The sequence below is a fragment of the Molothrus ater genome, chromosome 10 (genome assembly GCF_012460135.2).
Source record: "Molothrus ater isolate BHLD 08-10-18 breed brown headed cowbird chromosome 10, BPBGC_Mater_1.1, whole genome shotgun sequence".
NCBI classification, from domain to species: Eukaryota; Metazoa; Chordata; class Aves; order Passeriformes; family Icteridae; genus Molothrus; species Molothrus ater.
In genome coordinates this window covers 21,472,705-21,489,977 of record NC_050487.2, presented here as the reverse complement: position 1 = coordinate 21,489,977, position 17,273 = coordinate 21,472,705, and the positions used below count along the sequence as shown (strand labels likewise).

The window sequence follows — 17,273 nt, the reverse complement described above, 5'->3', positions numbered from 1 at the left end:
GGAAGCCCCACAGCCACACATATCCCTTGGCCAGGTCTGCTGGCAAAAGGCATGGAGCTATCCTGGGGTTTTCCTGGCCCCTCTTCCCCTCCCTGCCAGGCAAGATGCTGCAACCCAGTGCCAGGGCTGCCTCACCTCTGCCTCTGAGGTGGTGCCAGCTGGGCTGTGACACACTCCTCCTCAGCTTGGCCCCAGGCAATTTAGTGTTTAACATACTGAACTCTCAGTGGCACTAACAGACTCCAGACTCTGTAATTCTCTGCACAGGGATGTGGTGACTAGTAGAGGCCAGCTTTAAGCTGGTCCCGAGGCTCATGGATGGGAAAGGTTGGTGTGTAGATCTTCCTCTCACTGCAATCACTTTCCAAAGGGGCCAATTGTTAGCTTGGTAGAGAGAAGCAGAGTGTTCCCACAGGATAAAGAACCAGGATGAATGACCAACCCATCAAATCTCTTGCACACATGAGAGCCAGTTGTGATCCCAGTCCAGAGGGTGCAGAGAGTGGCACAGCACAGCCCAAAGCAACAGTGACCCATCCCATGGCTGGAGAGCCTGGCCAGGCAGTGTTTAGGTGATTGGCAAATAACAGGGTCTGCATTATTGCTAATGCTTTAGTTAAACAATAAAGTGCAAGAACTGTGCATAATGTTAGACAGAATTGCCACGCTTATTGCCTACTCTGTGTTGTGTGTAGTGTAATTGGTGGTGTTGATAATCTAACTATGTGTGATAAAAGCAGTGGGCTTCAGTTTATGGTGGGGCTCTGCTTTGGAAGAGCTGAACACACTTGTCACCTCAGTGGAAGGAATTCAAAGACTCCAGAGGGGCTGTGAGGCTATACCCAGGTGCTGGGGCAATTTGCACATCCATTTTACTGCTCTGGGTCATTCAGAGACAGCTTTGATGTTAAAAAAAAAGGAACAGTATGCCATAAACCAAAATAAAACAAAGGAAAAAAGGTAGATTGGGTCTGCAAGACACTGGCTCTCAAAGAGCAGGCTGATGTAGCACATCAGTGGCTGGCACAAAACACAAAATTAGGTTCTTTCATTTCTCCTCTCTAAGCACATCAGCTGGGGCAGGCAGCAGTGCTGAGGCCACATGAGAGACAGCAGCTGAGGCTGATAAAACACATTTAGGCGAGAGAATTCAGTGCATTTACAGCACTGCTGTAAAGATACCAGAGGTTAATGAGCCCCTTCCCACCCCCAGCTCTGGGTGGTGCAGTATCTCCCAGAAGAAACAAACTGGGAAGCAATCCCAGCAAACCTCTCCAGCTGCAGGTCCCAACTGCAGCACGGGGCAGGGCAGGATGCTGCAGGGCAGCAGTGGCTGTGGCAGGTGTCCTGTGCCAGGAAATGCATCCTGATTGCTAAGGAATCTCTGCTGGACGTCCTCAGAGCCCTGCCAGGTGGGTGGCTCAGCCAGACACAGGCAGGGTGTGACATGGAGCTCCACCCCACACCTTTGGGAACAGGCAGGTCCAGTCCCTGCTGGCCTGCACGATGCCCATGCTGGCCCCAATTACAGAGCATCAAATTGTTGCACAAGCAGGAAAAGACCTTAAAGTGGCCTCACATTGAGACAATGAACTGCAGCTTAACTTCAACCATTTCCAGCAACCAGTCCAGCCCTGGGGCTGGGGCCAGGGTCACCTCAGCCATCCCTGTTCTATCCCAAAATACGTAGTGTCAACCCCCAAACCATCTCACAACAAGAAAAAGGCCATTTGATAATAATTCTGAGACAGGTTTGAAAAGATTCAGTTCCCACAAGTAGCTGCTACAGCCTTACCTCTGAGCATCCTTCAGCTGGCACTGGTACCCAGCATCTCCTCAGGGTGGTGGGGCTAACCATGGCCCTTGCATGGCCTCATGCCAGCTCTCAGGGCTTTTCTTCCATATACCATGACTCATCCTTGAAGTTATACAATTCCATAGCAACTCTGTAAATAATTGAATCTGCAACAGGCTCAAGCGACCCCTGCCATGCACAGACATTACTGCTTTTTCCTCCTGCAGCACTAGACAGCTGAACAAATTTCCTTTCCTGGGCAAAAAGTCCCAGAAACACGATTTTAAAATGAGCTGCAGGTTTTATTTCTTTAAACACTACTAATAAATAGTTTCTGAGGGCATTAATCAACCATAAGCACATTTACTTTCAGCAAAAAAGCAAATCAAAGTTAGTAACATTTGGAGGGGAAATGTCTTTAAAATAATCATAGGTTGATTTTGTAGAAGAGGAGTTTTCAGATGGTGATGGTCCATCAAGACATCCCTGGCCACTGCTGGGCAGCATCACAAAGGACATGTCCCACCTCCCCACACTCATCCTGTTCCAAAACCACCTTCCCAAGAGTCTCCAGACAGAGAGCATTGGAAGCCCTGAAGATCCCCTGTACCTCCATGTCCTCCAACACCCCAGGTTTTATTTACCCAAACATAAAAAGCATGGCTTAATGGTGAAGTTTTGTGTTTTATTGTGGTTGGCACCAGAAAAGCATTTGCTCTGTGTTATCTCCATACACACATGCCAGAGACAAGACTGTGGTAATATTGGCTTCTGTGATTTTTGTTTCAAATTATTCTGAAATTTAAAAAAATACATTCACAAACCACCCGAGTCGTTTAAACTCAATGACTGCCTGCTATTTCATCACTGTATGCAAAAACCCATAATAACAAAAATCATCCAAAGCTGTGCATTTGTCACTTGAAGTAGAACAAAAAACACCCCAAAACAGTTATCAGTTTGCAACACAATAAAAGCTCTGGGCTTTATTTGATTTTTATTTTAACCACAATGAAAATACAAAGAGCTGGTGGCAATCAGTGTTTGTGATGGGATTTGAATACCAGTATTTGATCCTGTGGCCATCCCTACACTCTCCAGGCTGCACCAGCCCAACAGGAGGGTGTCTGGTGCTCAAAGGAGGCACCACAAAGCACATCCCACCTGTTTTTCCCTGAACTCCACATCCTAGGAGTCCCACAGCTGGCAATCCCTGCGGTACCAAACCCTGACACCGTGCCCACAGAACGCTTCAGGTGAGGGTGGCGCGGCCCATCCCATCCCCGCCAGCCCACATCACCTCTTACCCTTGATAAAGATTCAAGTTTGACCAAGTCCTGTTGATTTAATCATTTTTTAATAAAGCCATCGTTACTGAGTACACCAAGATTGCCAGTTAAGCTCTCTATATGTCGCTGGAGGTAACAGCGCTGTGATCGACAGCGGAACGGAAAAAAAATAAAACGAAACCAAACCAAAAAACAAACCCCAACCGAAACGAGGTAGGTTAAAACCAGCAACACAGACCTTGTTATGCGACACCCCAACACCACAGGCGGCCATGCTTGCAGCTACTGAGAAAGAAAACCCCAGATACGCACTGAAAACAGAAATCAACTGAGCAAGGTTTATAAGGACACGATTCAACCTGAACTAAACACACACACACAGTTCGGCACAGATGTTGTCTTTCACTGTATGTTGGGTAATTCCTAGGGAGTGGAGGGGGTGGAAAACGAGTAGATTCAGACCCTTGGCCGAAGAAACCACACATATATATATTTTTTTAAGCTCTTTACAAGCCCAATCCAGAACATGGGGGACAGGCAGCTTGTTCCATGGTCCCCATCCCTGTGCCGGCTGCTCCCGCACGCCAGTGCCCGGCTCTGGACTGGGGGGAATGAACACCCACAACCTTCAGCAGCAGGGTCCGGTGCCCACAGCATCCCGGGAGCCTCTGTGGTCACAAATCCCCCTCAGGGGCGAGCACAGGGCTCCTCTGACTGCTCCTCTGTCCTCTCCTCCTCCGATCCCCTGTCCCGGTGCCCGTGGCCAAGCCCAGGGGCAGGCGGGCACCTCCAGAGCAACAAGAAATGGCACCTCTGTCCCTATCAAGACACACCATTATGTGAAGATCCATATAGAAATATGGATTGACAGACTTGACAAAAATGGTAGCTGATTTTTATTAGTCTAAGGCTAGTAGTTTAGCCATTTAAAATCCATTTCCCAAAAGAGGGGAAAAAAACCTATTATTTTTTCTCTTCTTTAAAAATCCGTTAAGCCGTTGCTGCCAAAAGCAACATGTAAATGTTGGTGAAGGCAAAAGATTTCTAAAATTACCCAGCTATATGGTTATGGCCTTCATCACAAAGATAAAAGGTACATTTATTGTGCTGTCTCTCACCAGATTTAATTGGTAACTTTACAACATACTATATATTTGATGCTAGCAGGCAGACAGAATTAAAAACAGACTTTTTGACACTGTTTCTTTCCCCGTTCTTACAAAGTAGGGGACAAAGAAAAAGTAAAACTAAAAAATAAAATAAAATAAAATAAAGGAAAACTCATAACCCACTATAACACAGCGTAATCAGGAGACCTCGGGGGGTCCAAGCGTGAAAAGTCCATCCCTGGCTGCAGTCCCTGCCCCGGGGCTGGCGGCGCCGGGGGAGCGTGGGGAGGGGGTTCCTCGGCGCCCTCCACCTGCCTCTACAGTGTTAGTCCACGTGTTTAATGTCCTTTAAATTAGAAATAATGCCATGGCGGTGAGTGCCAAGTGCTCCTCTGTTACCAGTTCATCATGGAGTTTCTGTTGAGGGTCATGAAAAACACTTGGCTGCTTCCTCCGGATCTCACCGATGCAAAAAATACCTGTTTGGAAGGAAAAAACACTTAGTAATACTCAGGGGATGGAGCTAACCCATGCCAGACTGGGATTAAATAGAGCTACTCATTAGTAAATGCAGTAATTAAACCTCCTTCTCCCTCACTGCTGAAAAGAGTTTGGAATGCCTTAAAAATACCAGGTTTATCACATTTTACTGCCACAGCATCATTTATTATGAAGTACTAACAAAGAACTGCTGTCAGTGGTTTGGATCTTGCTAAACATTTACCATTTGGTTGATATCTGCCTCAGTCTGAAATGTCTTTTTTTGGAAAAGTGAGTCCTGGTATTTCAGCTATTCCTGAAAGTAAAGCCCAGAAAAACGACTTCCCTTCAACATGCTCGAAGTGCAGAAACATATCAGGATTCTGTATGAAGAACAGGGGTTTTGGTGCTCCTGGCACGATCCACCAGCATTTGATTCTAAGTCTTAAAAAATAAATAAGTTATAATTTGCAAATATTGAAGGGAAATATCTGAAGCCTCTGACTTTAGTAAAACCAAAAATTACTTAATCTTACCACTTTAACCAGTTCTCCAGAAAGAAACATCTGAGTTTAGTACTTCAAACCCATCCATGATCAGCTGGTTCCAGTATTTTAGAAAGATCATGGTGGTTTTTTTCCAGCTTTGTTAGAATTAGATTACACTAAAATTAAACTGAAATTCAGCTTCTTGGACAGCTTCTCATAACTTCTCATACTCAACTGCAAAATTAGGATACATTTTCCTGCAGAGCTTCAGCCTACCTCATGCCCCAGGAAGGGCAGAGCTCAGCTAATGAGCAGCTGTTCACTACAGTGATCATGGCCTCAAAGCTCATTTACTGCACGTTATTAAATCCTGCTCTGGGGACACAGCAACTGGTTTCTTCACTGGCTTTGTGATCATATCCATTATGAAAGATCTCCCTGCTGTTTGCCCCTGACTTATCTTACTGAAACCTTGTGAGAGGAGGGAACACCACCTGCAGAAAGACCTCGACGTTCAACCATCTCTCCCACGCAAAAATGCCTTTTCCTCCAGCAATTTCTCCTTGTTCCCTGCCCCCCTTGCAACACCTGTGGCAGGGGGCATCTACATGACAGCCATGCAACTCTGGGGACCCTCCAGAGCAGTATCTATCACTGCTGTCCACAGAAATGGATGAGACTGTAAGAGGAAAATAATTTCAAAATGCATTGAAAGATGCATCAAAATGATTCTGCATCAGAGCTCAAATCAGGGTCACTTACACACCCTTGCTAATACTCAACTATTTGAGTTCACTTGGCAGCCTCAATTTAATGTTCAGATGAAAGAATTGGGAGAAAGTCAAGCCAAGTCAACACAGATCTCAGCTAGATGGAGAAGAGATCTTGCAGGCTGAGGTCTCCATCCACTGGAGAAAATTAACTGGGAATAGGCTTAAGGGCACTGCTTATTGAACAGAACCTTCAGATTAATTATTAATCTCAAGACAAACCAGACCTAAGCTCTAAAAGCACCTTGTAGCTCGCAGCACAGATAGAAGCTTTGAAGTGGACTCACCTTATCATTTCTTTCACATAGAAACTTTAACCTTTGAGCTCTCTTGTGCATAAATACTCCATCCAAATGTCCTGTCTCCACTGACCGGATTTCAATCGCTTTCTCTCCCCAGCCCATTATTTGATTGGAATGAATGTAGGCTGTCAAAAGGAAGCGTTTGGCAGGTGTTACAACTTGTGCTCAGTTAAATATTATGCAATTGGCAGAAAAGCTCTTGTAAGCTGTTACTCAAAGCCCAAGCAGATCAATGGCAGAGCTCTGATGGCCTGCAGGGACAGCAGCCTTTTCAGAGCACTTTTCATCCAGAAATTGCTGAGAAATTTAAACAGAAGCAGCATCACTTCTTCCAGTTTCGCAAGGTGAGGAGCTAGGCAGTGTTTTGCCTCCATGGGTTGTGGAGCTGAGCAACAGCAGAGCCAGAAGAGCAACTCAAGGGCTCCCAGCTCCACACCCAGGCCCCCTCCACTCAATACGGTATTCCACCAGTGTGCAACAGCTTGCATTATCTCACATTTATCTTACACTCAAAAAGTTCAAATCTTCAAGACATTACTTGCTTTTATTATGGAGGACCAAACTGCAGAAACTTAGCAACTGCATCTCATAGCTGGCTAAGGGAAATCCCCTTCATCCCAAATGACTCCATCCCAGCATTCTCAACTCCTCATCTTGCTTGTGGCTCGTATGTTAAGCAGGTGAAGAGGAAGGGCTGACCTACCCACGGAAGTAGGCATTTCTCCCCACTGGAGCACCACGTCTTTAGTGATCCGCCCGTAGGTGTTCACATAGACACCCTCGTCCTCATAGCACACCAGCATCTCCATCCCGTCCGTCTTGGGCAGGATGACAATGGCGTGAGGAGTGATATTGCCCTGAATCTGCAGGAACACAGAGAGTCACAATTACCTGAATGGAGAAAGGGGAAGGCAGCAGAGCACTGCAGGGAAAAAGCCCAAACCAGCCAGAGAACAAAGCCCTCCCTGCATTCCCCACACAGGCACTGGGTTTCAGAGATAAGCCTGAAGGGGAATAGACTGTCATGTTTACCCCAGCATCAAAGCAGTCTGACACAGCAAGGATAAACAGGTTCAGCAATTACAGACAGATCACAACATACACGCCCCCAAGACTGATGGCTGACACTTGGCTGGAACACAAATAAGAGACTGAGCCAATGAATCCATCACCAGTTCAAATCAAGGTAAATCAACTCAGAGTTTTACAGGCAGCCCTAGGGAGGAAATATTCTATTTTTTAGCAATCACCCTCTAGCTCCAAGGGCAGCTGCATTGACTTTCCACCCATTTCCACCCATGTCTGCCCTTCCATAGCTAAGACAACACAAAACCATCCCAAACTGTCCCAGTATTTCTCCCTCTGCTGCTTGGATCAGATGCAACAATTCCTACATTTGTTTAGTGACACAGTTTCTCCTTGACCAGTTTACTGTGGGCCAACAGTATAGATGGAGTTTAAATGACCCAACAAGAAAATCCTACAGAGAGCTCCGTTACTGCTCCATCCAGTGTACAGACAGATTGTCCTTTCTGTGGGACATAAAAAACCTTTACTTTAAACTTTACTGCTCCTGCACGAGGACAGAAACAGCCTGTGCAGATGAGCATGAAGTATGTGGCAGCCCTGAGTCCTCTTTGAGTGAGTGCAGCACTGGGGAATGTCACACCCATCACTGGTCCCCACTTGTGAGCCCCTGGGAGCCTGCCCAACCCTCACTGGTGACCCATGTTCCTCAGGCAGCAGCACTGCCAGGTACTCACGTGAGATGGTATATAGATATCATAGGAGTTCCCAGAATCTACATCAATCACATGGAAACCAGTGTGGGATCCAAAGATAACCTTCAGCCTCTGACCTTCTTCAACAGTGAGATCCACGAGCAACGGCTTGTGCTGGAGATCTGCAAAAGACTTTTATAATCCCTTCCATGAGCATCACAGAAAACCAACAAATCCCCATTGCAGCAGCCTGATACGCTTTTGAAATCATATTTGTTTGACTGTGTTTCCTACTAAATACATGGTTATTTATACTCCTGCCTCTCTGTTCCCCTGTCAGATGCCTCAGAGGGTATTCAGTCATCCCAGCAGATAAGTGCCCACCCTTGCCAAGCCCAGCTCTCTCTCACAGGAGCCTGAGGCTAACACAAGGATTTGGTCTCTCAAGGAAGGAGACAGCTCAATTTTACATGAGTGTGTGTTCAGACTCTCTCAGCAGAGATCCGTGACCACCCACCTCCTGTCTTGGCAGAGATCACTGCTCTGCTTTGGGCAGCTGAAATGAGTCAGTTTAGCAAAGACCTACTTATCCCTGCTCCATCTAACCTCTGCAGCAAGGCTGGGACCAACCCCCAGCCATGTCCAGATCAAGCACCATGGCTTAGGTGCTCAGCAGGAGAGTGACACAAACACCTGTGGGAAGCTGGATCCCAGACCATTTTGATGCTGCTGAGCTCTCCATGTCACTGAGCCCATTTACTCTGGCTTCTGTTCAGAAAAAGCAAATGTGACCTAATACTGCGTAAGTCCACGTGTGTTGGAAAGATGTAAAATGAGATTACTCAGCATGAACATCTCCACAAGGCACTGCCCTTGTGACTCTTCTCTGCACAGAGCTTGGGATGAAAAGCGCTCTGAAGGAATAAGCACAAAATCCCCACTGGCAGGTTGGAGAGGAGGAAGATCTCACTGAGGAAACCCAGGCAGGTGAAAAGAGAGGAAAAAAGAGAAAGAGTGGGTCACTCTCCCAAACTTTTTGTCTTGAAACAGAATCCAAATTGCAGAAGGGGAGAGGACCTTGCAAAATAAAAAGAGAAAATCATGCCAGCCTATTTTTGTACTGTATGTTAAAAATTAGTCAGAGGGGAAAAAAAACCACCAAACACAAAAACCTCACAAAAAGCACTCACCAAAATCCCCAACTCAATTTTATTCATATGCATTTGATTAGCTTTCTGCAAATTCCTCAAGTAAAGCCTGCTAGCATAAACTAATAATAACATTTCATTGTTGGCTGTAAGCAGAACATATCCAATCACTTCAGCCAGCAAGGATCCCATCTCCCATGCCTGCCAGGCATCCTGAGGAGCTTAGCTACATAAGCAAGATGCTTTTCTGCTCTGCAGAGTACAGAAACCTCATGTATTTACAATTACAGAGTGTAAAAGACAAACATACCTTAAATGCCATAAACTTGTGATATGGTTTAGGAGCCCAAGCGTAGATCTCTACAGCGTTCTTTAAGGCAATCACCAAGAACTTGATTCTTTCATATTTCACTAAAATAAAAACAAACCCAATTTTAAAAACATTCACTCTCTTTCCAACAAACCTCCAGGAACAGCTTCTCAGGCCATCCTTCTGTTGGTTCTCATTACACAGAGTCCACCTAATGCATAAAGATGAATTCCAAATTTACTTGTGGCTATGGTCTACCCATACTTTTAATATCAAATTGTCAGGTCAGACCTAAGACCAGAGAACAAAACCACATCTCTTCAGACATTTATTTCCACTCACCAACTTTGTAGTGGATGCATCCCTCCAGGTCCCCAACTGTGATCCAGCCCTGCTTCTTCTCCACCTCAGGGTCATTGTGTAGAATCCTGTTTCTCAGCCAGGACAGGTAGTACACACGCAGCTTGTTCTTCTTTCCTGTTGGCAAAGGAAATGTCCCTGTCAGAGCAGAGCATGTTTGCATGGAACATCCTGAGGTTTCAGAGCTTATTTTCAGTCACAACAGGATAGAATTTAAGTCCATTTAATGATAAAAGTAATATAAATAGTAATTGAAAATAGTAATTTAATTGTTGTGTTGAGATTTTTCCTTGGGAAGAAATATACGGGAAGTGAAGCCCAGAGCTCTGTCTTGCAGGCTGCAGGCAGATACTGGAAAAACCAGGCTTTTTCTTCCCACAGGCTGGAAATATTCCTTTTCCTATAAATCAGTGCTCACAGAGGGACAGTGGGGCTCAGTGGGGCAGTGGCCCCAACCCTCCTACAGCTCAGAGCTTATCCAACCACTCAGCTACCTCATTTCTTTCCTTCCCTCTCCTTCATACAACATTAACTCCACCCTGGAGATGAGATAGGATCTCCTTGGCCTGCGACAGGCACTGCTAACAGCAAGCCTGGGTTCTGCAATGCTGAGGGGCTGCCAAATTTCTGCACCGCTGCCTGCTCTTTGATGGCTGTGACAAGGCTGCAAAATCCCTGTGGCTGCAGAGCCCCCATGACAGGGACAGGACAGAGCTCACACTGAGCCTGGTGAGATGAGACCCAAAGGACAGACCCTGTCTGCTCCACAAGTCCCCAGGACTCATTCTCAGCATCATCCTGGAGTCTGGTGCTATTCCCATTCCAGCTGTACTAAACCCCTTTATCCCTACAGCTGGATCCCAAAACCACAGGGGAGCTGCAGAGCAGGTAAAGGATGGAGCAGTGAGTTTGGAGCTCTGGCTGAATGGGGGGAGCAGGAATTTGCAGGTGAATGCAGAGTGAGGCCAGAAAGGAAACAGAAGGATGCTATCAGTTTCCTCATGAGCACTTCTCTTGCTGCCCTCTGTGAGCTTTGTTGGACAGGTATCAGCAGGAGAAGGCTCTGCCCTGGTTGTCACCCATGTGCTCCTCAGGGCTGCTTGCAGGAGGATGCTGGATGCTCTCCTCAGAGACTGGACTACAGAGGTTTTGGGGTTTTTTGCCAGAAATCACCCCATGAGCCTGATATGAGCACTCTGGAGCTCCCAGCTAAACACGGGGACAGTGAAAAGCCTGTGGCCCTCACAATGCTTGGGACAGCCCAAGCACATCTGTGGTCTGAACTGGAAATCTAAAGCCATGGATCAGGGCTCCCTCAGCCAGAGCCAAACAGAGCTCTCTGTCCCCTCAAGCTGGGACTGTCTCCTCTGCTGGGCCACCTGCCTGTACCCTGCACCTCCCCTTCCCTGCTCAAGGAGACTGAAGTGCAGTCAGCAGGAGAAGGAAGCAAACTGCTGAAAGCAGATTGAACTGATTTGATTCCAGAATAAACCACCTCCAGCTCCCCTGGGAGCTTCCCTCTGACACCAGTGAGCAGGTTCTGTCTGAGCTGGAACCACTCAGGGCTCGTACAAGGCCCAGCAGGTGAGTGCCGGGGTGAAAGCACGAGAGGAGCACCTGATATTGTCACGAGGACGTTGAGGCCCTCGAGGACGTCCATCTGCTGGAAGCGCCGCCTGTTGATGAGGTTGTAGACCTTGCCCTGCCCGCTGCGGTCCAGCAGCATCAGGCCATTCTCCGTGCCCACCAGCAGATTCACACCTGGAGAGGAGAGCAGAGCAGAGAGCCATGGGTGCCAGGAGCCATGGCTGCTCCCAAACAACACCCCGAGTTCATCTCTGCTGCCACCAGAAGTGTGACTGACCCAGCTGAGGCTGGGACCTTCCCATGGACAGGAAGGGTCACTCTACAGCGTGCGGGGACACGACCCTTGGGGCATGGAGAAGTGCAGCCATGATATTTTCTGAAAAATCCCTTTGCTAGGATTTTTCTCCTGAGAAGCTGAGAGGCCTCAGGAACAAAATGTAAACAATGGTTATCTGCTGCTGTGGAATGCAACAGATGCATCTGTGATTGCTCTCATGTGGTTGTTTCTAATTAATGGCCAATCACAGTCTGGCTGTCCTGACTGTCTCAGGTCAGTCACAGGATTTTGTTATCATTCCATTCTTTCTTCTTGCTTGCTAGCCTTCTGATGAAATCCCTTCTTCTAATCTTTTAGTATGGTTTTAATATAATATATATATATCATAAAATAATAAATCAGCCTTCTGAAACATGGAGTCAGATCCTCGTCTCTTCCCTCATGCTGGGACCCCTGTGAACACCACCACAGAGAAGGGGCCAAGCAGAGACAGAGGCACATTCCCACACATTCCCACACACCTGGGAGCCACAGGGAGCTGTGCCTGGAGCTTACCCCAGAGAGCAGCACAGAGGATCTCAGAGTTGAAGCGCTTCTTGTACTTGCGGATCTCGGGGGTGTCGCTGTGCGGGCGGATGTTGGTGGGGTTCACGTTCACCACCGAGATCTTGCGCGCCTCGTTCAGCTTGGCCTGCTCCTGCCTCAGCAGCTCGCTGGTGAACAGGGCTGGCAAGGCAACACAGGAGGACAGGGAGAGGTTAAATGCTCTGTCACCTCTTTTTTGGGACAGAATGACAATATTTGGTTTATTTCTCCATGGGGGAGTCATCGCTGTGTTACCAGATCTAAGTTTGCCCAAGCAGACAGCAGGGTGGATTTCTGCTGCTCCCTGTTTCCTCCCAGATCTTTCTGGGGGCATTTTGCTGGGGGGGAGAAGAAGCTGGATGGGAGCTGGAGAGGGCAAGGATACAGACACCAGCTATGTCTGGAGTGAGTGAAATGTGAGAGTTCACTGGGATTATTCAGGATCCCTGAGCTGCTTTCCCTCCCATCTCAAACTGGCCACACTGGCTCTTACGATTAGCAGATGACTCTTCATCCTCATCTTCATCTTCATCGGTAGGTGAGGTCTGATACACTCTGGTGTCCACAAAGGGGGTGAAAGAGGCTTTGGTGCTACTTCCCATACCATACTGGAAAATGAAGAGCAAGAGAGGGCTCAGTGCACAGAAATAACACATCTAAGACTTTCTAATTAGCAAATGGTGCCTGCCTCTGCAGTGCCCTTTTTGAGCCCTCTATGCACATCTGCTCCTCCTCTCCATAACTAATCAGAAGCAAACATTAAATTGGATTTCTGAGTGTTTGTGAGCAACAGAAAATGGGAGGAGCAGGGCCTGGCTCTGCTCTCTCCTCACAGGCAGAAGCACAGCCATGAGGACAGTCAGCAGAGAAGCCACAGGGCCAGAGGCAGAAGCCAAGGCAGGTAAAATCCAACCCAGAATCACAGAATCATTTAGACTGGAGCAGACCTTTAAGATCATCAATCCACCTGTTTACTTCTCTGCATGTCACACACATGCCTTAAACCTTCTCTGGGATGTCAGGCAGGTGAGGGTTTGCTTTTCCCACTTTCCCATTCCTGCTGAGGTTGACAGGATGGTGCTGGGAGTCCCTGTGAAGCCCTGGCCTGGGGCAGCCCTGGCACAGTTTTAAATTATCCCCAGCACTTCAAGTGGGACTGCAGAAAGGGGCATTTCTAAATATACAAAACTTAACCTGAGGGTATTACAGGAAATGTCAGAGCCAATACTTTGCTGAGGGAATCTGGGGATGAACAAACTGCAGTGTCACACTGCTTTCTTTTTAAAACCATTGCTTTAAGGCAGAAAACGAGGCTAAGACCTCCTTCCAAGCAAAAGGAAATCCTTGTCTTTGGAGTCAAAGTGACGTGAATTCCCTCTTCTTTGAGCAGCTTATCCTCCCTACTCCAGCATTTACCCAGGACACGCTTTATGGATGAGCTCAGTTTAGAGCTGCAATAGCAGCAAACCCAGCTCACTCTGCAGCACCACTACAGCTCATGTTTTTCTTCTCTGGGACATTCATTGTCCTTCCTGTGAAATAAATCTTCCTCAGCTTTCACCCAGTCACCAAGCCCTGGCTGCTCCACAGTCCCTGTGTGACAGCTGCCATGGGGACAAGTCCCCCCTGCCTGGGAGAGGTGCCATGGGGAACACCACCACCCTGGCACATCCCCACTGAAGCCAGGCTGGGCCTGTGCCTGTCCTCCAGTGGGCCACAAAGGGATTCAAGGACACAAAAATCCAGGTGTAGGAGCAGCTTCGTGGCTCGTGACTTTTCCCAGCATTTTGGAGCTGGCATCCATGGGCGAGCCAGCATCCATGCCAAAATCAGGCTGTGCATCCTGCCTCCCTCCCAGCCCTACTCCCTGACAGCCTGGCTGTTTCCATAGAAACAGGATGGATTTCTAAACTGAACATGGTAACTGAAGGAGTTAACAGCCTGCAGCAGGGAAGGCTGTGGGCACAGATACCTCTGCTTTGTGCTTGTCTCCTATCCAAGAAATACACAGATTCTTTCCCTGTGCTGAATGTCTTTTCCATAAAACAATAGCAATTTAAGGAAGAGAAGATTTCAGTTTTTGCAGGGATTTCCAGCTGAGAGCCAGGTGCTTTCCAGCAAATGAATTACAAAGAAACCCCTCATCCCAATGCACCGAGCATTTTTCCTTGCTCATATTCAGTTATTCTCCTCAGAAGATGACATTTTAATAGCTTCCAAGGCTGATATTTAAATATTAAGACTTCATCTTCCCCCAGGTCCTGTTCAACAGCCTATAAACCTGTGTGGTGGCTTACAAAGAGCATCAAGCTGCAGGCTGAGGTTGTGCTTGCATGAGTCACCTGGAAGCCCATGAACAAAATCCCCAAGTTTCCACTCACACCCACTCCCTGCTCAGTCAACTCTAAAAATACAATTTTAGAAATGGAGAAGATCTTTTTGGTTGATATTCTATAAATGAATACATTTAAACTCAATCCTGGGCTGCATTTCAGCCCCAGGATGACTGTGGAAGGTGTTACTTTCAGGATCGACTCTCTCATTCCTGCTTTTAATGCCAATGAGGAAACAGATAAAAACTTGAGGTCAAGTCAGGCACCATCTGTTCTTACATTTTATCAATGCCCAATTCCAAGAAATTTTTATTTTTATACTGCTAGTAAAAGCACACCATAGAGTGAGAACACCATTTCTATGAAAGAACATAGGATGGCAGAACTTCTGATGTACGACCTACCAAATGAAACAAAAACATTAAATACAATAGCTTAATTAGCACCAAATGGGTTAATTTCTCATGAGAAAAATGAACTGTTTGGTTCCCACAGCTAAGGATGGTAAGCTGGACACATCAATTCCCTTGGTTTATTTGTCACATCTTGTACTAAGACTTTTTACACTTTATTCAATTTTAACGTTCAATCATGTGCCCATAAAACACCTACCAGAGAGAAATATTTTGCCATGACAGGAAACACACGACTCTGAAAGTGTGCAGGCTTCTTCTACTCTGAAGAACAATCTGGAATTTTGTTGGCTTTGGTTTTTGGTAACCTTTTCAGTCATGAGAATTATCAGAGGTTGCACAGATGGAAGCTGGGCCCAGTTGAAGCTAATGGCATCACTGGCTCTCACCACTTCCTTTTATATCCAAGTGTGCAAAAAAAGAACATAGGGCTTTCTTATCAGTTGGCAGCACTGGTGTCACACCACCAGAACTCCAGCTGGTGGGCTTGAAAAACCTAATAAATCCTTCTCCCATCAGCCACAGACCCCTATAGCAGTAACCCATCCGATTCCCTCGCATTTCCACTACACTCACCCACGGGGACCAGAAAAGAGAGAGGGAAGAGCCAAGAAAGGCAGGGAGGAAAGAAGAAGAGCCCATCAGGGGGCAGAGATGTTAATACTTGATTTAAAAGCAGTGCAAAGGAGAAAGAGGAGCCCCCCAGCACCTACTTCAGGCACCGAGTCCATGTCCTGCGCATGCGTGGAGACTCGCCCCAGGGCCTCGGTCGGCGTGCCCGCCGGTGAGTGGCTTTGCTGCACCAGGTCAGGCAGATTGATGTGACCTGCAAAGCCATTGCTGGCTGCGTGGCCAGAACGCTTTTTTTCACCAGAGGTCTGCAGAGACACAAGGCATGAGGAAGAAGGAGAAGGGAGGGGGGAGGGAAGAGAAAAAGAAGAGAAAAAAACCAATCCAAACGAAGTTGTCGGCAGTCCCGCGGTTCCCAGAGCAAGCGCAGGAGAAGGACCCTCTCTGTTCCATCCCCATGCAGCCTGGCAAGCAGCAAACCACCCCCCCACTCCAGAGAATTAGACAGGATTAATGACAAAGTCAATACAGAGTAATTAGCCACGAAACAGCGAGAGAGGCCTGGTCACTGTTGGTTGGAGACGAGGAATGCGGGGCAGATTCTGCGCTTGCCCCCATGGGTGCAAACCCCATGGCCAGCTCTCCTCCCTCATGGCCACTGCTGACAGCAGAATCTGAGCCCTCAGCCAGCCTTAGCCTGGACAGCTTTGCACAGCTATGGCAAAGAGCAGCCTGACTGCAAGTGCCAGCACAGCCCTGTCCCATGTTTCTGTGACCCAAACCAGCAGTGAACAGCAGCAGCAGTGGGGGAGGAGGGGCAGAACCACCAGCAGCTCGTCCTGCACAGGAGGTTCCTTGGGTTTCCACAGGGTTCCCCTTCCTTTCCATCACCTCCCTGGGCAAGGCAGGTACTGGGAAGTTTCTCCCTAATTTATTTTGCCATTTTGATGGACCTCACCTACCTGGAGCACATCAATGAGATTGTTACAGAGATTTACCCACATACTGGGATTTGTGGAAACTTTAACTGGGCTCACCAAGCCTGACTAGTCCTGAGGGCATTCATCTTTTGATTGCTCATTATCATCACCTTGGACCACACCTTGTCATCCCACCAAAGAGTGAAAAGCTCTTTGCTCAAAGCCCACTGACCTCAGTGAGCCCATCCTCTGATGGCTGTGGTGTGGGGGGAAAAACAGTAAGCACCCAGCACAAGGCTGCAGTTTGGATTTCTTATCATGCTTTCTCCTCCCAGTGGGGTTTCCCAGCTGCTTCTCTTGCCCATGCCTTTTAAACCCTTCTGCATCCCAATTCCCATCCAGCCCTGCTGGCACAGCACGGGTTTTACTGTTGTGATGCTGAACACAAGCTCATTTCAGGAACAGCTGCCTGTTACACAGGGCCTGGTTCTCCCACTCACCCACAGCACCCTCCCTGATTTAGGGATGTGCAGAGCTGTGGGGATCCCTGCTCTGAACAGCTCCATCCCAGTGAGGGATGGGGTGGACTGTATCACCACCCCCTCCAAAACTGATGGAGAAAGACAGCAAACATGCTGTGACTTCTCTTGCCAACTCATTCCTCTCTTTCAAACTTGCATTTATCTTTTTCCTTCGTACGTGAAGGTATTAGATAAATGGGATTAAGAACTAAAATGCAGCTCAAGTCTTGTGTGATCTAAACATCCGTCCTGTACAATTGCAGACTCCAAGCTCCCCTCCCTCCTCTCCTCTCCC

General features: G+C 47.5%; 1 protein-coding gene across 1 annotated transcript in view; it reads right to left on the bottom strand.

The window, feature by feature from the left end:
* Nucleotides 1-2,459: 2,459 nt before the first annotated feature.
* Nucleotides 2,460-17,273, bottom strand: part of TNIK (TRAF2 and NCK interacting kinase) — a 150,936-nt gene continuing 136,122 nt past the window's right edge. The window contains 10 exon segments of the mRNA XM_036388836.2: nucleotides 2,460-4,672; nucleotides 6,219-6,358; nucleotides 6,937-7,096; nucleotides 7,997-8,146; nucleotides 9,413-9,513; nucleotides 9,755-9,889; nucleotides 11,390-11,533; nucleotides 12,192-12,362; nucleotides 12,715-12,829; nucleotides 15,681-15,845. Of these exon segments, the coding sequence (XP_036244729.1) occupies nucleotides 4,589-4,672; nucleotides 6,219-6,358; nucleotides 6,937-7,096; nucleotides 7,997-8,146; nucleotides 9,413-9,513; nucleotides 9,755-9,889; nucleotides 11,390-11,533; nucleotides 12,192-12,362; nucleotides 12,715-12,829; nucleotides 15,681-15,845 (1,365 nt within the window). The 3' untranslated portion in view covers nucleotides 2,460-4,588.